General features: G+C 39.8%; 1 protein-coding gene across 1 annotated transcript; it reads left to right on the top strand.

Moving 5' to 3' along the window:
- Positions 1-16,677: 16,677 nt before the first annotated feature.
- Positions 16,678-18,655, top strand: LOC112180522 (probable aspartyl protease At4g16563). The gene is given in 2 exon segments (XM_024319083.2): positions 16,678-17,251; positions 17,254-18,655. Coding segments are annotated over 2 exon segments (1,443 nt in total). The 5' UTR covers positions 16,678-16,890; the 3' UTR covers positions 18,336-18,655.
- Positions 18,656-23,943: the final 5,288 nt, after the last annotated feature.

The following is a 23,943-nucleotide window of genomic DNA, read 5'->3' as shown; positions in this document are numbered from 1 at the left end:
CCGGGCATATCCTCGTATGACTAGGCGAAAGTGGATGCGTTAGAGCGGAGGAACGAAATCAACTCTTCCCTGATAATCGAAGGCAGCTTGGTGCCTACCTTGACAGTCCTGTCCGGGAACTGCTCTGATAGTACTACCTCTTCAATGTCTTCCACGACACCGGGCCGTTCTTCATCAGATTTGGTACCGTCTCTGGGATCCTCGTACTTATCTGTCAGAGGGTTAGTAGCTACGGGCAACATCTCAGACTTTCCCTTGCCACAAGATACAGTCAAAGAATAGCATTGCCTCGCCGCAGCCTGATCACCCCGAATGGTGGTGATGCCAACCGGGGTTGGCACCTTCATTACTAACATGTGACCTGCAATGAAGGTTTTCAGACGCCAGAGTGCCGGTCGACCCAGGATAGCATTATAGGATGAGGCACAGTCAACTACAATGAACTCTGTTTTGATGGTTGAACAATTCAGACTCTCCCCTACCGTGATCGATAGGTAATCTAATCCGAGTGGCTGGACAATATCTCCTGAAAAGCTAATGAGGGGCTCATTATCTTGTGATAGCTTGGCCCTTCCTCTGTTCAAAGCTTTGTATGCGTCGCGAAATAATACGCTAACCGAGGCCCCAGTATCCACGAGTACCCTGGACATTATGTAAGGGTCCATTTGGAGCGTGATCAGGAAGGGATCATCATGGGGCATCTTCAGATCAGCTTCCTCCTATTGCAGGAATGTGACGGATTTCCACCCGATGCCTTCGTCTTGTTGCGGGGCCTTGTGGAAATTGAAAACTTTCGAGTGACCGAAACTAGAATTTCACTTCTTCCTCTGGGGAGGTAACTCTTTCGGGCCCCATCGTGGATCATGAAGATCTGGCCGTACACATCTATAGCTCCTATCTCTTTTGCAGGCAGGTACCGCTAAAGCTTACCCCTCTGGATAAACGACTCAATAGTATTTTTTAAAGCCATACAGAGATTGGTATTGTGCCCGGTATCCTGCTGGGTAAGTATACTCTTCGGGAACTTCCTCGGTGGTGGTCCAGGTATCTCATCCTTGTTCTCATTCCAAATAGTCTCGTATGAAGCGTTGAGGATAGTGAACACCTCATACCGGGGTGGTGGTGGTGTTCGCGGGGCCTGCTGTGCCCTTTGCTCCCGGTGAGGCTGAGTGGTCCAGTAACTGTTGGACCTGGACGAGGACTCTTTGCTTATCTTGCTCGAGGTATGGGGTGACCGGTCCTGACTATGGACCCACTCCCTCTTTCGTGGCTCATCCCTGACCACTGGGGCCGGGGTGGAAACCCTTAGCTCTGGTCTGGGGGTGTCCCCATACGTTTTGAATTCAGCCTGGGTGTATCTGATGGCCGTAGCCATCATCTCGTCGTAGTTAGCAGGAGGGTTATGATTAATCCCGTAGAGAAATTCTCCACGCCTTAAGCCCCTCTTAAAAGCCAGCTCCGCCAGTTCCGTATTAAGGTCCCAGCACTTAGCGGTAGCCGCCTGCCATCGATTAACAAAAGACTTCAAAGTTTCATTCTCCCCCTGCTGGACCTTTAGCAGGCCCTTTGGGGTGTGTATCCCATCGGTTCGTAAGATGAATCGAGCTACAAACTTGTCAGCTAGTTCCTTGAAGTTCCCTACAGAACCGGTTGGCAGTTCGTAGAACCAACTCAAAGCCTCCCCTGACAAGGTCTCTTGGAACATATTACAACACACCTCATCCGTATATCCCTTAGCGCTTGTTTGCAATCAGAAGGCCTGTAGGTGCTGGTATGGGTCTCTAACTCCCGTATAGTCAATCTTCAGTGGTTTTGATATATTCGCTCGAATGGCGCCTCTAACTTGTTGGGTGAAAGGACCCGGACGGTCCTCGTACGTGGTCAGGGCTCTCCGGGCGTCCTTATTCTCTGTGGCCTCTACCCTTGCCTGCAGGGCACGCAAAGAGTTGCTCATTTGCAAAAGCAACGCGTGTTTGGGTCTGTTACCGGTGGGTCACCTTGAACTGGCTGTGGTAACGGTGGTGGTGGCAGATGCCTCAAGCTTTCCGGGAACAAGTCTACCGATACCTGGATCATCCGGTGACCACTTTCCTAGACGGGGTTGGGGCGAGGCCGGGGCCTACTGTTACAGGAGCAACATTTACATCTGTTGCTACTTGGGATGCTCTAGCCAGGGCTTGGGTGTGTGCCTCATTGTGCTGGTGCCTCCTGTCCAGTGCTCGGGCCAGCGCAGTGTTTTCATCTTCTAACTCCTGCAGTCTTTGTTGCGAAAGGCGGTTTGTTTCCCTATCGGTTCTTTGTTGTTCCCGATCAATCCTGGCTTGTTCCCGGAAGGCTGTGATCTTCACTCGCGTAGACTCCAACCCCGATACCGGAGCTACCTGATCTGGCCTGCGGGTGCTGGGTGATTGGTGGATTGCCCGTGCTCTGTGGGTCCAAGAATCCGAGACCATGCGTTTAGCTTCCGACACTTGGTGTTTCTGCTGATGAAGTACCAAGAGAGAATATCAATGCCGGGCGACACTTCTACCCTCTCCTGCAGTTTCTTCCGACTCGGTCATGATGGCCCACCCCTATCTGGCGCGCCAATGTTTCTAGTGGCTTTCTCCGGGTACCTCACACAGAATGCTATACCGTCCGGGATACCGATCCAACTCCTAGATCCTGAATCAAGAATACAGTGTTAGAGGGGTAAACCGTACCGGACGGTTTACACCTCTCCGATGCCTGAGTGAGAAACTAATATATAAGAGTATCAAGTAAATAGTGGATAAAGGAGTTATTACCCGTCAAAGGTAGTTGTGCTAATGCCCTTATACTAGAGCATGGGGAAGGAGTCTCCCCTATCTTCGATGTGGGACATAGGTTGTTCTTCTGATGCCATATCAGCTCTCTTGTTTGTGTAAATAGATGGGCTGTGCCAGCCTTGCCCTGGGCGCTGGGTGGCCGGGGTGACATCCCATACGAGTCATGCCATGGTGGGTCGTGAACCCGGCCCATGGTATAGTACTGGGGAGTATCGAAGGATCTTAATTGATAGTGCCAACCTGGTGGAGACTTCCCTAGTATGTACACTAATCTTACTGGGATTGTCTTGCAGAAATTCATTAGATGCAAACAAAGATTCAATCTCTACATAACACAGGTTGGATCTCAAGATTATTCCTTCAAGATATGGAGAATGACCATGAAGAACATGAAGAACAACCTTTAATCTGCAAAATCACCATGAAGAACAAAAAGAACAACTATGATTATAATTGAGAATAAACGGAGGAATTTAAAATAAGTATCTAAATATGAATAATTGTAATACATTTATTCTGAAATATAAAGATTAATTATAATTTGAAAATTTGGAAGCTAATATAATTGGGATTCATAGGGGACCCACCTAATATAGCTCACACATACAAGTGTTCCGTGTGAAAGTGATTTAGCAACGCTCGCAACACGTATAAATTATGAATCCGTGACTGTACTGTGTGAAATTCCTCATTTTACACAGATTTCTGTGTGTATTTCTATGTATTTACACAGAATTCATCCGTGTGAAAGGACATGTTTTTCTAGTAGTGAAGTATCTTCACATTGGGAATTCTTTTTCCCTTTCTATGAATTTGATCAACATTGAGACACAGGGAAGATAGGACGATGAGGCTGAAGTGGTGGAGAGAGGTTAAACCTCATAAGTCATAATCCAATAAGAATCACATTCTTATTCTCCACCACCATCCTTGTTAATAATTTCATGAAAAAAAAAATCGTGTTGATACTTGAATCATTATAAACAGTTACGTTCTTTCAAGAATCCATAGGAATCCCAAAAGGACAAAACCATAATAAATATGCCTTGAAAATTTCCATGCACCAAAAATTGTGAAGTGAAGAACCTTGAACATCAGAGGCAGAAAATTGGATGTGAATGAACTACTTGAATTTCTTAGAGATGTCAGTCTGACAATCTGGGCAACAAGAAGAAGAATTCAGAGGCATAGTTTGAGAAAAAACTAATGCTCAGATTTTTTTACTTTTTAATTAGTAAAAAGGGGCATCAAAGAAACTTTAAGAGAAAAATTGAAGAAAAAATTTCAGTGGTATGTATAAAGTAGATAGGAATATGTGTATATTTATTGTCTAGTGAGGATGTGTATAATCTCACCGATTAGTGATGAAAAATTATTCTCTGGCAAAAATTCAATAAATATTCAATGAACACGATAAATCATCAGCAACCCTGATCATTTGGAAAAAGGAATTCTCTTCTTGAATTTAAGACCTTGATTCAAAAAGAAAGTTTACAAATTGTGACAAAGAAAGAGAAGGAGGCGAAAAAGAAAAAGAGAGCTCCTAACCTAAAACTTCATTTTCATCTCGTTACATGAAAAGAGATTGAACATCTAGCAATCCCCCTACACATCAAGTTTTGATATGATTGCAGAAGAACATTTCGTACCCTCAGCTTTTGGCCGCTACTTTCGATTTTCCATGTTTAATTCTCGCCATCCACCGTTTCAATTTTAGTCTGGCATACGAACCCTTTTTGTAGGGAGATCCTGGTTCATCTGCTTCTATTGCACTATTTTTCGCAAGCCGAACCGCAACCCTCTGGTTATTACAATGCTCATCCGAGGGTGAGCCGTGGTGATTATTTTTTGGTGTATCATCCCAAGTATGCGCGGCGTGTTGAAGAAAAATACTCATAATTCGCGCTTCGAATGAGAGGAAATATATATTTTCTCTATATATTTCCTCTCGGAAGCTGTTCTTATATTGCTTAATGAACAATATAGGATGAGCGTATTTATACGTACTTGTTTGGGTAATAAACACAAATGACAACCAATTCCAACAAACTAAGACTAAATTTGAACTATTGTTTACTTAATTAACATGTTTAGTTATCTGCCCTAATTTTCGAGATACAGTATGGGTAAAAGGGCATACCGCCCCCCCATATCTACGTTCTTCCATTGATTTTGAATTCAATGTATAGTAAATAATATCTGTCATACCAGCAGTAATGGTGGGAGTTAGCACTTTCTCACGAAATCTGTTTTTATATAGCTACATTTTTTTTACGTCGCAAATTAAACATGATACCATTTAATATGAAATTAACATGAAATTTTTCTTTTTTGGAAAAGTTGATAACACGAAATTAAGAAGACAGAACACATTCATAATTTTGTGTCAAAAAAAAAAACTTGCAATTAAAAGCATATATACTTCCCCTCAAAAAAAAAAGAAAAGCATCTATAGTTTGGTTAGAATTGATGCTGTCAAACAATTTTTTTTTTAGGTTTGGACGACAATAGTAACCACACACACACTCTCATACAGTGTATCTCAGCGTAACCAGACTAATCACTGCACCGCAAACGCACTAACCCTCTCATACAGTGTATCCCAGCGTAGCCAGACTAATCACTGCACCGCAAACGCACTAACCTTGGTGTTTAATCAACCTAGGTCTCTCAAATCTGCTGGCCACGGGGTGGAGCTGGGATTCGAACGCTAGACCTGGGGGTTCCAGACTAGGCCGCTCGACCAACACACCACACCACGTGGTTTCTTGACTTGTTTCTTAACAATGGACAATTGTTGTGTTCCTCCGAGACCATTTTTGTGGTTAACAAATTAAGTTTTTCTAATCTGCATCATTTCTCACGGTGATAATCAATTGTTGACAAAATCGTTCAGTTATCAACAATTAGATTATTAAACATCCTTCTATTTGATTGAGTATGATACAAATGTATAATTATTAAATAATCAATTTGAATTTTGAAAGTGTAAAATAACAGTATGTGAATCATAAAACAAGTAAATTCACCCAGACGACCTTGGTGAACTTAAGAATGTTTAAATAATTCATACGTCTCTTGATTAATTAGGTAGGGATTTTGAAATTGTAAAGAAAGTTACAATTCTACGAGCTGCTTAAGGCTGGAACGCCAATATTGTTAAAAGCCTAAATGAGGTTGCAATATGAAAGAAGAGAATTCCTCACAAGATTAAGATGCTCTTAAAGACAAGAAAAGGCAAAACCTAATACAAGCAAAGAACAAAATAACTTAATGAGTGACATGATTACCGTGTCGAATTTACATATCGGACTAAACACTTTGAAATTGAGAGAGCAAAATCTTATAATCTTCAATAAATTAAAAAACCTAAATTGCTCAATTCCTCGCTTTGATGTACTTCTTGACCAGCCGTCGACAACCAGATTCCACAGGCAATGCTTCATAAGAATGGAGATTATGACGGAAGGTATCGAACTCTTGAAAGATTTCAATAAATCACACATGATTTGGGGGAAGGGTTTCGCATCTTTTGACCGCTACTCTTGGGTGTCTTATTCTGGCCAACCACACCTTCAATAGTTCAGCATACGATTTTTTCTTGAACGATGATTTTGATTCTTCAACTTTAACTGATCTATTCTTTGCTGGAAGCCGAAATTTTACTCTTTTGCTTTTGGATTTCTCATTTGCCGGTCTCTTCGTCCATGTTTGCGCTGCTTGTTGCAGAAAGACGCTCATAATTTCTGTTTGAATCAAAGAGAAATTGACGCGACAAATATGGAGAAAAATTTCGCTGAAGCAGATTTCTCATGCTTGGTGAAAATGGTGCACTTGTTGCGTGTATTTATAGTTTATACATAGTTGGGGTAACAAACCAATGAGCTAGAAACTTACCAGGTGTACGTATAAGATGACATAATTTTTTTTTTTTTTATTAAATGGAAACTTCATTAATAATGAAACTGATTACAATGAGTTGTGGAACAAAGTCTTCAGAAAGTCCAAATTTGGTGACCTTTGCATGACAATTGACTCAACTAGACTTCACACTGGAAATTTATACTGACAGACTGATGAAGCCAATGAGCCCCCGACTCCAAACAAAGTAGAAGTTGACTAACTCTTAAAGCCTCTTTTGCTAGACAGTGAGCAACCTTGTTACCTTCCCGCTTCACAAAATGGATACTATAAAAAGGAAAAGACTTAACTTCGTCAATTATATGACCTTCAAAACTCAAATCCTCCGAGTTATCATGTCGAGTATTAATAACCGAGATGACATCACCTTCAACTTCAATGTTAGAGAAACCGACATGAGCTGCAAATCTAAGTCCATGTAGTAAGGCAAGAGCCTCCACATATCTTGGAGGAAGATTACCAACCTGGGGAACTGCAAGTGCACCTTTCATCATCCCAAAATGTGTAGAATTGCTATAAATTTGTATATAATTAGGATTTTATTTAATTAGGATATCCTGTAATTATGGAAAGATTGTTTCCTATTAGAGTTAGACTACTCCTTTGTACTTGTATATATACCCTCATTGTGGGATGAATAGAATAATCGAATTAACCCTGAATTGAAGTATTCTTTTCCACTTGGTATCAGAGCAGGTTCAATCCTTTGAACTTACGTTGCATCCTTTGAATCCTGAATCCCGAAGAACACCACAAACTGCTGCGTACCACCACCGTTGAAATCAAACCATCTTGAATTTCAAACCACCATCACCCTACCTTTTTTCGGAAAAAGAAAAAAAATTTCCCAAAACATTCATATCCATCTTGAAACCCTAGAAAATCCAATCCTACGAAAATCCTGAATTCCTCAATGTTGCAATCAGAGAAACAGGCTATGGGGCATTCGGTAACTACCAAATTTTCTATTATGGCTCAACGCAAACAGGGTCTTCCTCTAGGCTTCTCAGGACCTTCTTCACGCCGTCCTCTAGGTAAACCAAATCCATATGCAAACAAAAGGTTCATTATCTGTGGAGAATTAGGTCATAGCAAGGAGCGGTGCTATGTAGTGATTGATTACCCTAATTGGTGGGACTTCACCAAGCAATCGCTAAAGAATCTGGGCAAGGCCGCTGTTGCTACTACAGAGGAAGTTTACCTGGACAATGCCTCCGCTAATGTAGCATAGTCATGTATGAAAGGTAAGGTTACTTTTAATAGTACATGGATAATTGATACAGGTGCATCTGACCATATGACCAATGACCCAAGTCTTGTGAAAAACCTTAGACGTTCCCTTCAAAACGTTGTCTCTACTGCTAATGGTACTCCAACCCCGGTCACCGGAGAAGGTTCTATTGCTTTATCTGATAACTTAACCCTTGAATCTGTCTTAGTTGTTCCATCACTAGCTTATAATTTTCTGTCTGTTGGTCAAATTATTTTAGCTCTTGCATGTATTGTGACCTTCTATCCATCTTTTTGTGTGTTTCAGGACATTCTGACTAGACGGATTCTTGGTTATGGTGTTAGAAGGGGGAAATTATACTATCTGGATCTGACAAAGACTGGAAAGAAACAGAAGCATCTTTTGGGACAAGCTAATCAGATCAATGGGGTAGAGAATGTGAAGGAAGCTGTATGGTTATGGCATCGCCGTTTAGGTCATCTATCCTTTAGTTATCTTAAGAAGTTGCAACCCCATTTGTTTTCAATTGTTAGTGAGTTGGATTTCCACTGTGACATTTGTGAACTGGCCAAGAGTCACCGTATTTCATATTCACTAAGTCTTAATAAAAGTCATGTTCCTTTTATGAAGATTCACTCTGATGTCTGGGGTCCTGTGAGAATTCATTCTCTTTCTGGAGCTCGGTATTTTGTAACGTTTATTGATGATTGCATTCGCATGACATGGGTGTCATTACTGAAGAATAAGAGTGATGTATTTGGAATGTTTACCGAATTTCACAAAATGGAGGCAACTTAGTATCAACAATCCATCAGAGTGTTTCAGTCTGACAATGGTGGAGAGTTTGTGAATGGCCCTATGATTGAGTTTTGCCGATCACATGGAATTTGTCATCAAACCTCCAATTCTTATACTCCTCAACAGAATGGTTTAGCAGAACGGAAGAACAGGCAGTTGATGGAAGTTGTTCGTGCTTCCTTGTTTGGCATGAATGTACCTCGGTCTTATTGGGGAGAAACAGTGAAATCAGAAGCATATCTTATCAACCGTACTCCTTCACGGGTGATTGAGTTTCAGAATCCTCATCAGAAGCTTCATACACTTTTGACCATCCCTTCTATGTCTAATTTGGAGCCCCGGGTGTTTGGGTGCACACCTTATGTTCATATTCCCAAGCCTCAACGCAGCAAGCTTGATCCCTATGCCCGTAAGTGTATATTTGTTGGTTATGCTGACTTCCAGAAGGGTTATCGATGTTATGATCCTCTTACTGGCACTATACAAGTCTCTCTTGATGTTGCTTTTCGTTAATCCGAGCCTTATTACTCAAGGGGAGCTTCTCAGTCTTCCCTTCAGGGGGAGAGAGGTTGTGAAGGGAATCCTCGTTATATTATTGATTTTGATGTCTTTGAAGACTTGGAAAATTTGGAGGAACGATTTGAAGGTAGAAATTCGGAAACAGAAAATGCAATTGTCGAACAGAGCATTGTGAATTCTGAAATAGAAAATGCGACTGCCGAACAGAGTGTTGTGAATTCTGAGATAGAAGAGACAATTTTCTGGATAGTTTGAATCAAAATCAAGACGTATCTGAAGCTCACACACAAGATATTCCCCCTTCTGCATCACCAACTGAAGATCCCGGTCAGAATGATCCTCCTCAGGTACCCCTAAACTTTAATGAGTTTTCTGGGTTAGAAAGTGTTGAACCTAGGAAATCACAAAGGGTTACCAAGGGAATTCCTAAGAAACAATATGAACCAGATATCAAAGCCAAAGCTAAATACCCTATAGCTAATTTTATGTCTAACCATAGGATTTCTGGGTCACATGCACTTGTTGTTGATCAATTATCTACTGTATCTATTCCTAGTAACGTGCATGATGCATTGACGGATCTAAAATGGACAAAGGCGATGAATGAAGAATTGGAAGCTCTTCAAAAGAATGCAACATGGGAGCTAGTACCTATGCCGGTTGGAAAGAAGACTATAGGATGTCGTTGGGTATTTACTGTGAAGCTTAATGCGGATGGAACTATTAATAGATACAAGGCGAGGTTGATTGCCAAAGGATATACACAACACTATGAGATTGATTATGAGGAGACTTTTGCACCTGTGGCAAAGATTAATACAGTCCGGATTCTAATCTCACTTACAGCAAACAAAGATTGGCCCTTGCACCAGTTTGATGTGAAGAATGCGTTTCTTAATGGGAATTTGGAGGAAGAAGTGTACATGGATGTGCCCCAAGGTGTTAAGAATTACCCAAGTGACGTTGGCAAGGTGTGTAAATTGAAGAAGTCGTTGTATGGCCTGAAGCAGTCTCCAAGAGCTTGGTTTGGAAGATTTTCAAAGTCCATGAAAGCCTTTGGATACAGACAGAGCAATTCTGACCATACCTTGTTCATCAAGCGCAAGAATGGTAAGATTACAACTCTTATTGTGTATGTTGATGACATGATTGTTACAGGAGATGATCCGAAAGAGATAAATGAATTGCAAAAGTATTTGTCAAAGGAGTTTGAAACGAAGGATCTGGGACAACTGAAGTATTTTTTAGGTATTGAAGTTGCAAGGTCTAAGAAGGGGATTTCACTTTCACAGAGGAAATATGTTCTTGATTTACTTGCTGAAACGGGGATGCTAGATTGCAGACCCATCAAGATGAATCACGGACTTGCTATCTATCCTGATCAAGTTCCAACTGATAAAGGAAGGTATCAACGTCTTGTAGGAAGGTTGATTTATCTTTCACATACTAGACCTGATATTGCTTATGCTGTGAGTGTTGTTAGTCAATTTATGCATTATCCTAGTGAAGAGCATATGGATGCAGTCTTTCGTATTTTGAGGTACTTGAAGATGACGCTAGGTAAAGGGTTACTATTTCAGAAAAAAAATGAATTGGAAGTTGTTGGGTACACAAATGCAGATTGGGCTGGTGATAAAACTGACAGACATTCTACATCTAGGTACTTCACTTTTGTTGGCTGGAACCTTGTCACTTGGCGTAGCAAAAAGCATAAAGTTATTGCCAGATCAAGTGTAGAAGCTGAGTTCCGAGGTATGGCACACGGAGTCTGTGAAATGTTGTGGATTCGTAATGTCTTGAAAGACCTGGGTCACAAGCTTAAAAAGCCTATGGATTTGCATTGTGATAATACAACTGCCATTGAGATTGCACATAATCCAGTTCAGCATAATAGAACAAAGCATGTGGAGGTTGACCGTCATTTTATTAAAGAAAATCTTGACAGAAAGGTTATTCGCTTTCCATTTGTAAACTCAGATGAGCAATTAGCTAATGTTCTTACTAAAGGAGTGTCCAGGAAGGTATTTGACAGCTCAGTCGACAAGTTGGGCATGATAGACATCTATGCACCAACTTGAGGGGGAGTGTAGAATCGCTGTAAATCTGTATGTAATTAGGATTTTATTTAATTAGGATATGCTGTAATTATGGAAAGATTGTTTCCTATTAGGGTTAGACTATTCCTTTGTACTTGTATATATACCCTCATTGTGGGATGAATAGAATAATCGAATTAACCCTGAATTGAAGTATTCTTTTCCACTAAATGATCTTTGAAAATCACTCCTAGACCGCAAATTTCATTCTTCACATTACATGCACCATCGAAGTTTAGCTTGAGATTTCCAATCTGAGGTCGCATCCCTTGAGTTCTGCCATTCACCGTCCCACTTTGACCCCCACCGCCTTTGATAATATGCTTCAAACCATCAGCCTATCTATACTGTCTTTGCTAGTCACTAGCAGAGCTTACAATTTTCGCGAGTTCCACTGGCTTTTCCCCATGCCTATGCAAGTTTCTATTCTTCCAAAGCCACCAAGCTATAGAACAAAAGTAATCAAACTCATTCCCTACTGCAGTAGTCATGACATGATGCACCAGGTCGAAAAACGATGGTTCTTGCCAAACTCTATACACCCCATTCAGAAAGGTTTTCTTCCAAGTTTTCTTTCCATTCGGACATTCCCATAACGTATGCAACACCTATTCTCTTGGATGTCCACATTGCCAACAGAAAGGATCATCTAGAATCTTTGTTTGCTTCAGATTTGTCACACACAGTAGGAAGCCACGCAATGCTCTCCCCATGAATACCCCGAACCTTATGTGGTACATCAATACTCCAAATTCTCCACCAAACCTCCTTGCTTCAATTTGAACTTGAACTTGCCTCGTATCCTCTTTGTCGAGCCTGCAAATCTCTTGCAACCCAATAGCCAGATTTCACACTACTATACACTCCATCTTTCGTGAAATGCCAAACTAGTTTATCAAGTATACTCCTCAAACCAAGTGGCATGTGAGTATCATATCCGCTTCATGTGATAAAAAGATGTCCTTAATCACAGGGACATTCCAACCACCAAAATCTGTAAACAATGTTTCAACTTTTTGCTGCTTCGACAAAGGAAGAGGACTAACATACTTGAAACTTATCGGGCAAAGCAACCATCGATCAGAGACAATGGTTACTCTTTTCCCATCACCTATCCTCCACCTTGTCGCTCCATCAATCACCTGTTTTCCCCAAATCAAACCCCTCCAAATGGCAGAAGGAGTGCGGTCCAAATTAGCATTTAGAAAATAGGTTTGCATGTGGAAAGGATTTGGCTCGGAGAAGAGAACTAACCAAGGAATGCTTTCCCCAGAAAATCCTCTAAATAATCTTTGCCAACATAGCCTGATTAAAAGCTCTCAAATCCCTTAAACCAAGACCCCCTTCTTATTTTCTCTTGCAAAGTTTGTCCCAACAATACCAATGGATGCCTCTAGTATCACCACCTTTCCCCCACCAAAATCTGTTCACCTTTGATTGGAATTTTTTGCACACTCCAATAGACAATTGGAAAACACTCATAAAATAAGTGGGAATAGCTTGAGCTACAGAATACAAGCTTACCCGCTTTGGAGAGGAACTTCCCTTGCCAACCTTGGAGATGAACATCTAATCTTTCATTAAGCTTTTTGAAGACTTCTTTTTTATTTCTCCTAATTGTTGTTGATAATCTTATGTACTTTTCATGGAAATCAACCATCGATACATCTAGTATTGCTTTCACTTCATGCTTTACTCCTTCTGAAATCTTAGGTCTAAAAGAAAGGGCTGACTTTTGAAAATTTATACATTGACCTGTTGCACACTCATAGAGTAGAAGACATTGTTTCAAAGCAACACATTCTTGAACTGTTGCATTGACAAATAGGAGACTATCATCCGCAAATAAAAGGTGGGATATTGAAGTAGTAGGTGCCACCTTAACGCCATTGATTAGTGTCGAATTGTTTGCATGCTGTAGAAGACCAAACAACCCTTCAGATACAAAAAGAAATAAATATGGGGACAAAGGGTCACCTTGACGTATTCCTCTCGTTGGCTTGAAAAAACCCACAGATTGCCCTTTCCACAAAACTGAGAAGGATACATAATTGACACACTTCATAATTAGCGCCACCCACTCCTCCACAAACCCTAGCTTCAACATTACTTCCTTCAGGAAACTCGACTCCACCCTATCATATGCTTTACTTATATCCAATTCGAGTACCATCTTGGGTGACGTCGTGTTCTTCTCAACTATGATGGTGTGTTCTTCCTAATAACATTATCTTGGATATTTCAACCTGGGACAAAAGCACTTTGAGTATAGGAAATAATCTCTGGCAAGAACTTCTTGAGTCGGTTAGCAATTGTCTTTGAGATCAACTTATAGACAATAGTACAAAGGCTTATAGGTCTAAACTCGGTCACCAACTTAGGGCTTGACCATTTTGGAATAAGAGAAAGTAGTGTGTGATTAAACTCACCCAATTCCTTCCCATCATTCAACACACCAAGACAGAAATCACACATCGAACTTCCCACAATAGGCCAGTAAGTCTTGAAAAACACAACTGACCAGTTACCATTCTCATATGAGATTCCTACCACCTTGTTCTACTTCCCACATCCTTTTGCATAAGCATGGAAAAACTTGGTATTTTTGTCTCCCTCCTAAAGCCAATCAATCCTGGACTTTGTTTATTCCATCTCCACATATTTCTCCAATTCTGATTTAATCAGAAACCGCTGTTTTCGGTGAACATCAATTGGAAACTGTTGTAAGATGACATAAGTTAGTAACCAGTTGCTGTAACAAATTGAGACTAATCCTCTTCCAAAAAAAAATAATAATAATAATAAAAACAAATTAAGACTATTTTTTTTTCTGGTTACAAAAATTAAGACTAATTTTAACTAATCATGACCTACATTTTTTTTTTTGTGAGTCCAAATTTTCTACTAGAACTTCATTTCGTTTATGTTACTTTTCTGTTGCCTTCGTTGTGTGATCTGTGGCTGCAGTATGGGATCATGGACATCTCAAACTGATTTTCCTTTTACCATCACTAATTTTGACTATCCAACTTGAACCGCCTTCTAGTTGAAGTTTTAGGCCTTTCTCTTATTTATCTACTTTTTTTGCTTTTAGCCCCAATTATTTGATAGATATTCAAGAAAAACAAAAAATCTAGATTGCAATACATTTGTATTTTTCTTTTTACTATACAACTAGTACACGTCTACCAGGTCGAATTTATGACCTCTGATATACAGAGAGGAGATTTATTACCACTAGACTGAACTCAGTACCTCTTACATATAAAGAGGTGTCACTAGACCAAATTATAGTGGTCATTGGTTGTTGAGGAGACGATCATGCTTTGAAAGCGATTATTGAAATTAGGCAGAGCAGATCGACTCCTACGTCCCTTTTAAGGACCTATAACGGTTATGGAGCATTCTGTGGTGAGTTTGAGAAGGTGGCCATGGTGATTGTGCTACCAAATCTTAATCAAGTGGTGTTTTGTCATCTGCTATGGCGGTAGCTAGCGCGATTTAAACGCTCGGCATGAGGTGTCTCTTACTTGATTTGGGATTGTACTTGTCACTTGCAGAGTTGCAGGTTCTTGTTTTGAGCGAAGATTATACTATTTAGAGCTTCATTGTTTCTCAATTTGTTTTCTACTAGTTATTGCTTTACTAATTTGAAATAAATCAAAGAATGATCTACAAGGTAAATGAATGAAAAGTTAAAAAATGTCAAAGATTATTACTGTAGAGAATCAATAGATCATGAATATGAAAAGTTATATGGTATATTAACAATTTAATGTATTAATGATTTGATGTACTAAACTTAGTTCGATGTGGAAATAGAGTACCGATACATAAAATCATCCCATCTCTAAATCTAACTAAATTATTTGATGTATCAATATTCAATATTCAATATATAGATATATCATATACGAAAATCAATTGCTAATTACTATTATACTATTTTATGGGGAAATATCACCAATGATCACTGAGTTATGACTTATTCGACACTTAACTCACTGTATTTTCAATAATATCACTTAACTCACTCAGTTTTACATTCGTCTTTCACTTAACTCACTGCCGCTAATTCTACTATTAAAAGCGGTTAAAATTGAGGGTATATTTGTCAAAACACTTAAAAATCATTTTTAACTTAAAAAAAAAAACTACATTTATTAGACTTTTTTTCAATTTTTTAAATTTCTGAAATTTCTAATAAAAAATGATTTTTTTTAACTTAAATATAATTTGAAAAAAAATAGTCTTTAAAAAAAAAAGTTAGAAATGCATTTTTTTAGTGTTTTGACAAAATACCCTCAATTTACATTTATTAGACTTTTTTCAATTTTTTAAATTTCTGAGATTTCTAATAAAAAATGATTTTTTAAACTTAAATATAATTTGAAAAAAAATTGTCTTTTTAAAAATAAAAATAAAAGTTAGAAATGCATTTTTTTAGTGTTTTGACAAAATACCCTCAATTTACATTTATTAGACTTTTTTCAATTTTTTAAATTTCTGAGATTTCTAATAAAAAATGATTTTTTAAACTTAAATATAATTTGAAAAAAAATTGTCTTTTTTTTTTAAAAAAAAAAGTTAGAAATGTATTTTTTTAGTGTTTAGACAAATATACCCTCAATTTTAATAGCTATTAACGGCAGAATTAATGATAGTGAGTTAAGTGAAAAACGGATGTAAAACTGAGTGAGTTAAGTGATATTGTTGAAAATACAATGAGTTAAGTGTCGAATAAGTCATAACTCAGTGACCATTGATGATGTTTTCCCCTATTTTATTTACCAAATCTTAACCTTCTGGCATAAACCATGTCAACCAAAATTTTCAGTTGATAGTACGAGAAACTTTAATAACAACTTTGAATGCTTGACCCTGTTTTTGTCCTACCAAGTTAAGCAAAGGTTTAAAGGCAAAGCTGGAAGTACAAGACTTCTCCAAGTTGTTTGGCAGAAACTTGTATGATAGAAGAGTTCTCAGTTGAACCTATTGATTATGGTAGAGGAATTTTGCTTATAAAACTAACAGAGTATCTGTACCTCAATAGAAAACTGTGTAAGCCATAGGTGGTCAGATTTCTGTGTGCATGCCATACTGGTGTGTATAATAGAATTTTGCAAAAAATTATACCTTTCTTTAACTGACTTAAACAACAATGATTAAAGTCAAATAAAAATGATAAGTATTAACAATACAATAAGGTCAAAATGAGTTATTAAAGCTCATGCTAAGATCAAATCTTAGGCCTAAACTCATATCTATTATAAATTGAGTTCAAAGTAGAAGAAACTTCAGTCACACCCTTAGAGTCTGTTTCTGTCAAATCCCCTCTTTTTATGCCTAATCCAATTCCCCTCTGCTAATAAACAAGATTTTAGATGGTCATTTCCCAAATGCACCGCATCAACCCAATAAAGCAAACCCACCAGAACCTTCCTCTAGTTAAATTTTCACTTCCCAAAACCCCTATATATAAACCTCCCTTCACCACTTCTCTCTCTACTCTGTTTCAATGGCATCTCCTACTCCTTTGTTTCTAATACTCTGTTTCACTTGCTTCTCTGTCTCATTTTCCCAAACACTCTTCCTCCCCCTAACCCACTCCCTCTCCCAAACCCAATTCAACACCACCCACCACCTCCTCAAAGCCACTGCCACGCGCTCCGCCACCCGCTTCCACCGCCACCAACACCACCGCAAAACCAACCAAGTCTCTCTCCCACTCGCTCCGGGAAGCGACTACACTCTCTCCTTCACTCTCGGCTCCACCCCTCCCCAGCCCATCTCCCTCTACATGGACACCGGCAGCGACCTTGTCTGGTTTCCCTGCTCTCCCTTCGAGTGCATTCTCTGCGAAGGCAAGCCCAACTCCTCCTTCCCCCGCCCAAAATCCCCAAAAACGCCGCCGTTTCCTGCGACTCCCACTCCTGCTCCGCCGCGCACTCCGCCCTTAGTTCCCGCTCTCTCTGCGCCATAGCCAACTGTCCTCTCGAGTCCATTGAGCTCTCCGAGTGCTCCTCTTTCAAATGCCCGCCGTTTTATTATGCCTACGGCGACGGAAGCTTGATCTCCAAGCTTTTCAGATACAGCTTATCAATTCCCATGTCAACTCCGTCGCTGATTCTTCCGAACTTCACTTTCGGGTGTTCCCATTCTGCCCTCGGCGAGCCTATTGGGGTTGCCGGCTTCGGCCGGGGACTGCTTTCTCTCCCGGCCCAGCTCGCCAAGTCCTCTCCCCAGCTCGGTAATCAGTTCTCTTACTGTTTGGTTTCTCACTCCTTTGACCAGGACCGAGTTCGGAAACCGAGTCCGCTCATTCTCGGCCGGTACGATCAGAAATCGGTTTATGGAGCGGATCAGTATATCTACACCTCCATGCTTTACAACCCGAAGCACCCCTATTTCTACTGTGTTGGTTTGGCCGGAATATCTGTCGGGAAAAGGTTTGTTCCGGCTCCGGAGTTTCTCAAAAGGGTCGATGAGAAAGGGAACGGTGGAGTTGTGGTGGACTCCGGGACGACGTTCACTATGTTGCCGCAGCGGTTCTATAACTCGTTGGTGGCCGAGTTCGACCGCCGAGTCGGACGAGTTCACAAGCGGGCGACTAAGGTTGAGGACGGAACCGGGCTCGGGCCGTGTTACTACTACGACGCCGTTGTGGAAGTTCCCGCCGTGGCTTTGCATTTTGTGGGGAACAAATCCAGTGTGGTGCTGCCTAGAAAGAACTATTTTTACGAGTTTACGGACGGTGGCGATGGGGTGGGAAGGAAGCGGAAAGTGGGGTGTTGGATGTTGATGAACGGCGGCGATGAGAAGGACTCGGGCGGTGGGCCCGGGGCCATTTTGGGGAATTACCAGCAGCAAGGGTTTGAGGTGGTTTATGATTTGGAGAAGCACAGGGTTGGATTTGCAAAGAGGCAGTGTTCATTGCTTTGGGACAATCTGAGCCAGAGGTAGAGGAGTTGACTTTTGCTCTGAGGTCAACGAGTGTTGAATTTTTAGTGGGTTTGACCGCACGTATGGGTGGTTCCTCATAAACGGGTCAGGTTTTCGGGTAATAAGGCGGGTTCGGGCTAATGGGTTTCTAGTACATTTGTAAATTGGGGAGGTTTCTTTCTTGTGGTGCACTTCATCCTTTGCATTTTCTGCTAGAAAATGTGTACTTGTAAATTGTTCATATAAGAGGTTTTGCTATTGGAGATGCAAAAGATGAAGTGCACACAAAAATGTGTAATGTTTGAACTCTGAAGATGAATATGACTCAAGTGAATTCTTTACTTGCTTTGTGCGCATATAGTGAACTGGCTTATGTATACTTTGCATTAGCTTTAAGCAAGGAGCTAAATTTGCAATTAGGGATTTGACTTGGTCTAAGATTTGGGCGGTAAATAGAGGAAGCTTAGGTGGGGGAGGAGCTTGTCTGATTCGATTTGCTATGCTCATTTCTCAATGCAGTTGGGCATAGGCCATAGGACACCGAGTTAAGAGAGGTGGACGCACCATAAATATCGTAGTAATTAATATACATTTTTTTAAAAAAAAATATAGGTTCATTATATTAGATAACCAGCCAAATAGTTAGAGTTTAACATACACTTAAAGAAAGAAAAATAACAAGGTAACAACCAAACTCCTATCTAAGTAACGTAAACTCATTATAAGTCAATTTTAGTCCACTTTATAAAGTGAACCCATAAACAAAGAACAACTCCATGTCTTCTGAGGAAAAATGGCATTCCATCCGCCAGGCACACAATTGTTGTACGAAAAGAAAGCTACTTCCCAGCAAACAAATAAGAGTCAAATTCTTATCCATAAGCCGCTTTCTCCATACCAACGCGAGATAATTACCAATTCGGTAGAACCATGATCCGAATTAAGACTAGCACTTTAGAGACCTTAAAGGCCCAACACCGCCCAAGGAGGTCAAAACTCTCGGGCCAGGCCCGCAGCAAGCACTAAGTAATAGATGAGGGTGTCAAAGCACCCTCCACCCTAGCCCAATTCAAAAGGGAACCAGGCCTACTCAAATGGGCCCATTGGTGATGGAACCGATCAGACCTAGGCCCAGACCCAAGCAAAATGGCTGGCAGACCGTTCTCGTCCCTGCTGCCAACCTGAAAACACCGCCTTCATGGCATCCAGTGGCTGGCCCGCCCAGCTTCCCATGATCCACCATCGCAGACACGCAAACCAAAGAAACCAGATGCCCTGCTTCCTCGCGCAAAGAAAGCTGCTGATCACCTACAATTCACGTGCACTCAAAACAGGCCGGATTCCCAAACCGATCCCGATGTATTCCACTGGCGCCGCCTTGCACAAACCCAATCAATCTGTCCTCGTCGATCGACTGTTCTTCCTCCACCACCGAATACCAGCGTCAAACACTACCTCCGCCCGACCAACACAACCACACCCTAAGTTGTCTTGACCCGCGACAAGAAGCCCTGTCGCACTAGACCAGCTTGCAACTGGAGGAGCCTCGACCGCTGCACTCTGCTAAACCCTAGGGTTTCTCTCTTTCATATTTTATATCGTAGTAATTAATATTGCTTGTTAATGTAGTTCGTTCACCATTGCTCAGATAATTTAGGGCACTCTGATATTTTCTGGCCTTGAGGCTTTGATTGTTTTGGCCATTGGCCGTCAGAGTCGGCCCTGAGAGCTGCAGTCTGAGGCCGCCGCCTCAGGCCACCGGTCTCCGGCGGGCCTCTGACAACTTTTATTTTTTTTGTAAATTTGTAGTTCAGCGAGCATTTATATATATTCAGCGAGCATTTATATATATATTCTTTATCATCACAGTAGCAAGCTGCCACTCTAGAGCAGTGATAACTGTGTAGTGTGGCTTTCTAAGTCACCTAGGTTCGAGGCAAAACCGCAAAACTATTACATTTTATGTTCTCTCTTTTTTCTTTCTTTCTTTTTTTCATTCTTTTTCTTTTGTATTAAGCACTTTTTTTTTCTCATTGCTACAAAATAGTTTCATTTTATACTCTCTCTGTGGTTTCTTTTGGTATTAAACTTTTTTTTTTTCATTTTTACCAATGTCCTTTCTCATTTAAGAATACAATATAGATTTTTTAGTTCCATTTTTTTCATTGCTACTAGTGTATTTGAGTTCATTTATTATAGGAAAAAAAATCGTATGAATGTTCACCTCAGGCCTTCAAAATATCAGGACCGGCCCTGTTGGCCGTGCTTGAGTTTGATATTTAAGGAGGATTGAAACTTCGTTTAGGCATGCAGATCAACAAGGTCATCCGATTGTTCAATTGAGCGATGTACATATCTGATTTATTAAAAAAAAAAAAAAAGGTGATGTACATATTTGGACCAATTTTAGAGGCGGAGAAAATACTTTCAATGTTTTGCAATTTCGGAATTTGTTTTTGTATTTTTGAGAAAAGCCAATTAATTCTTATATCAAGCAACTTAAATAAGTTTTCTTTAGTTAGTATGTCAAGTGATGTTCTATGTTTTACAACTCACGTTCTTTTGTTGTGGGGATCTCTCTTTCTAACATCTCTTTCAGGAAGTTAATTAAAGAAGAAAAAAACAAAAAAAACAAACGAACTCTCAAATTTAGGTTGAGGCTTAGAATTTTTGTTTTAGTGCTTTTCAACTAATGTCGATTCTTTGAACAATGAGTGTCTATGGGATGTTTGTTGTATTTCTTTCCTTTTTGTGGCAAAACAAACCTCATTTTGGCTACTTGCTAGAATAAAAAATTGGGCATACATGAACTGTCACTCATCTCAACCTTTTCAATCATCTAATCTTTCTAAAAAAAACTAAAAAAATTGAAATTTAAGTCCTAGTTAAATATTTTTGAGACTCCTTAAATGTGAATTCGTACTCTTCTGTTGTGTCTTGTTGCTCTCAGTGGTGATAATATCTCCTACTTGGATATTTTTGGTCATAATTGCATCTAAATATAGTCTAAGGGGGTTGCTAACTGATTCGTCATGGCCCATCAAAGTTAATGTACAACAATACATGATGTGTGCTTCCTGGTTTTGTTTGTGGTGAACTGGTGATCGACGATGATGAAGATATAGTAGCCTAATAATGTACAAGGCCGCCTTTAAGGGCTCTCTCAATTCATGGCGTGGAGCCTCAGCCAAGTAATGAATAAAGGGCATGGAGCAGCTAGCTAGCTAGGTCATCGAGGATTTGAATCTTTTCTACTCTGATTAGACCACTCATCCCCACAATGAATTCCGACTTACGTTATATGGATTATTGTAGTTGGACGTAGTCTCTATCTCAACAATGGCATGGAGTGCCCATGATGTGGATTGCACCCTCTGCAAAGTCTAGGCCATATACTTGGTTCGACCATTACTAAGGCAATCATGATGAATATGCATAATGACACCATACCAGATCTTTATACAGCTCGAGAAATGAATAAGAGCACGTACAAGATTGAGCTAATAAGCCGTGTGAAACTATGAATTAGTATTTTAGTACTAAACTCACTAAGCAACTGTGTATCGTATACATGTACATGTTGTAGCGCAGACAATGTATTCTCGAGATTATGTGACTTGATATAAATCAGGAAGCAGAAAAAATAAAGTCTACCGATATCTGAAATGAGATACAACAACATAAAAAAATATAAGTAGTTGGATTATTTTTAATAATTCTAAGACATTTTAAGTTAAAATCTTACACTTATTAACGTTAAGATAATTAATACCCTTCGTCAGAGGAAACCATGATGTTTCAGAAACAACATGATATCAAACTTTCGAACCCTCCAATTTGCCGGCCGGCTACCACCGGTAAATTAAGCCGGTCGTGTTGTACAGAAATTGACCACATATACTGTTTCATATTCTAATACCTTGGATGTTTGGTTAAAGGGGTCTGCGCCTCCCAAAGCAAAGTCTGCCAGTGATGAAAACTCATCATTGGAAGCCAGCTGTGTAGCACACAACTGTATTCTCTTCCCAGATAAAGCCCCTGCCTCTGCCCCTTTTGGCTGCATCTCAAAGGTAGGCCCCCACCTTACCTTCCCCTCCTGTGGTCCCCACCTCGATACCTCGATTTTGGAATCCACAATCATTACTCCTCTAAATCACAACTCCCGCCGGGCCAATCAAAGAGAGCTGTAGCCTAATAAGAGTAGGCCCGGCCGCACCGGAATTTTTTTGGTTTTTTTTTTTAAATTTTCATTTCTGACGTTGACAAAATGACAAAGAAAGCCGCCACGAGGCGCGAACCCACTCTATCTGAAGGCCTGAGCATGACGTCAGCGTACTCGGAGGTTTCCCGAAAGCGTGTCTGTGGCACTGGATACAGCTAGCTCATGCCGTCGCCATTCGTGTGCTTCTAGAGGGTTTTCCACGTTTGTAATCCTGTGGTCCCCACATAGTGAGATGGTGACACTTGTCAAGGGCTACTATTCCTTCGAGCTGGTTTGTTTATTTTTTATTCCGTCGTGTCGGCCCAAGTTATGCTGACACAGCCGGCCTTCAGCCCAACCTGGGGTACTCACATGCCATGGCCCAATTAAATTATTGAATTCCTTAAGAGTGTGTTTGAATGAGAAAATTTACAAAATTCATAGGAATTTATAAATGATGAAATCTTTAACTTCATCAATCTAAAATTTCATTAATTGCAATTTCTATTGTTTGGCTGCATCTATTTAGGATTTGAAATGAGTAGTAAATTAAAAAAATTTAAAACAAATAAAAAGATAAAATAGAAAAAAGTCTTGTTTTAGAAATAAAAATTGAATACTGCAAATGAATTCGTAAATGACACCTATTTTGGTGGAAATTGAAGTGAGTAATTTAAATACCGAATTCATTCGTTTTTTTCCACAGAGAAATTTAAAATTTCCAATCTGATAATGTCAAATGAGGGAATTGGCTTTTAGGAATTATGAATTCCTCACTTTCAATTAAATTTCATCATTTTTTCCCTCATCCAAACACACTCTAATTATAATTAGGGTTTATTAATTTATCTATACTATTATTAAGATAACTCATTTTGTTAGCTAAAGTGGACGTGAAAAGACACGAAGACCCCTTACCATATATTATTTTTAAATAATTTCTAATATTTGAAGGGTATTATAATAAATAATAAAATACTTATAAACAGTTAAAAGAAAAAAATATGTTCCCTCTAACCCGTTTTGTACGTGGATAATTTCCCACTACCCTGTTATGTAGATCACTTCCCACTGCCCTTATATGCAGATAACTCCTCATATTTCTGTAACTTCAATAATTACCGAGACATAAATATTACAAAAAGAAAATTTTAAACAAAAATCTGTTTTACATATGCATAGCATTTGTGGGCAAGACGAGTTATTAATTTAAGTCACTTAATTTTTTTCCTTATAAAGCGACCAAAATATAAAAAATATCAATATTTATAAAAATACTCCCGTATATTTAATTTTTATTATTTACGAAAATATCATTGTATCAAACATCTATTGATGTCAACAGGTAGATGTTACAGAGATAGGTGGTGCTACTATTTGTAGACTTATTAATGGTCATATACAAGCAGCTAGCCAATTAGCAACGGG

This window comes from Rosa chinensis, chromosome 7 (assembly GCF_002994745.2).
Source record: "Rosa chinensis cultivar Old Blush chromosome 7, RchiOBHm-V2, whole genome shotgun sequence".
In the NCBI taxonomy this organism is placed as follows: Eukaryota; Viridiplantae; Streptophyta; class Magnoliopsida; order Rosales; family Rosaceae; genus Rosa; species Rosa chinensis.
This window is presented reverse-complemented; position numbering and strand designations above follow the sequence as displayed.